Genomic DNA, 1034 nt, shown 5'->3' on the forward strand with positions numbered 1-1034 from the left:
CAGGCTGGGGTGGGCGGTCTTCAGCCGCAGCAGCAGCGTATCCCGGCTCAGGCTCTCCCGCTTGGCGAAGCCACCGGCGTCTGAGAAGCGGCATGGCGAGCAGGACTGGGCACGCGCCTCGTGCACCTCCTCGGGGCCGTACTGCCAGTCGAGGCAGTGATCCTCCGAGCTGAGGCTGAAGCTGTCATCCGAGGACGTGTGCATGGTGGAGATGTCCTCCACCAGCTTGTCGATCTTGGCCACCGTGCTGGAGATCTTGTTGGCCAACTTCTCGGCGGCCAGCGAGACGTCGTCCTCCGGCAGCGGCGGCTTCTTGGGCTCGGCCGGCTTGCCACTGCTGTCCTTCTCTGGCTCCGGGCATCGCCTCTGTGCCAGCGCCCGGGGCAGTGCCTGCCCCTGGAGGAAGGAGGAGTTGAGGAACATGGAGAGGACGGAGGCACTGGCCGTCTCCACGCCGGTGGAGACATTGGGCACCTCGTCATCGTCGAAGCAGCCGGAGTCGGAGGCATAATCCTTCACCAGGCTCTCCATGTGCCGTGTTGGCTTCTTGGCGCTCTGGCTCTTCAGGCTCTGCTTCTCCATGGTGTCGAAGGTCTCAGCCAAGTGCTTGGCATCCAGCTCGGCCTCCAGTGCCTTCTGCTTGCGCATGTAGAGCGAGGGCATGCAGGAGCCCGGCGAGACGACGGCAGCGTCCTTGTACTTGGGGGGCCGGTTGGTAAGGAGGTTGCGCAGAGCGGCCGCGCTGCCCATGGCGATCATCTTGTGCTTGGAGTGGATGAGGTTGCGCAGCATGCTGACCGCCCCCAGGTCCCAGAGCAGCTCCTGGTCGCGGGGGCTGCGGGCGGACAGGTTCCAGAGGGTGCCACAGGCGTTGCTGACGATGGTGAGGCTGTGCGAGCGCAGGTGCTGCAGCAGCGTCTGCAGGCAGTTGTGGTCCCGGAGTACCTGCCTGCGGGAGAGGGGGGACCCCCGGCTGTCAGGACGGTCCCTGACCCCCCCCCCCCCCCCCCCCCCCCCCCCCCCCCCGCCCCCCC

General features: G+C 67.3%; 1 protein-coding gene across 1 annotated transcript in view; it reads right to left on the reverse strand.

Moving 5' to 3' along the window:
- APC2 (APC2, WNT signaling pathway regulator) overlaps window positions 1-1034 on the reverse strand; it is a 25216-nt gene that overhangs the window by 10893 nt on the left and 13289 nt on the right. Inside the window, 1 exon segment of the mRNA XM_019472208.1 lies at window positions 38-992. Coding sequence (XP_019327753.1) covers window positions 38-992 — 955 coding nt within the window.

The sequence above is a fragment of the Aptenodytes forsteri genome, unplaced genomic scaffold (assembly GCF_000699145.1).
Source record: "Aptenodytes forsteri isolate BGI_AS27 unplaced genomic scaffold, ASM69914v1 Scaffold147, whole genome shotgun sequence".
Lineage (NCBI taxonomy): Eukaryota > Metazoa > Chordata > Aves > Sphenisciformes > Spheniscidae > Aptenodytes > Aptenodytes forsteri.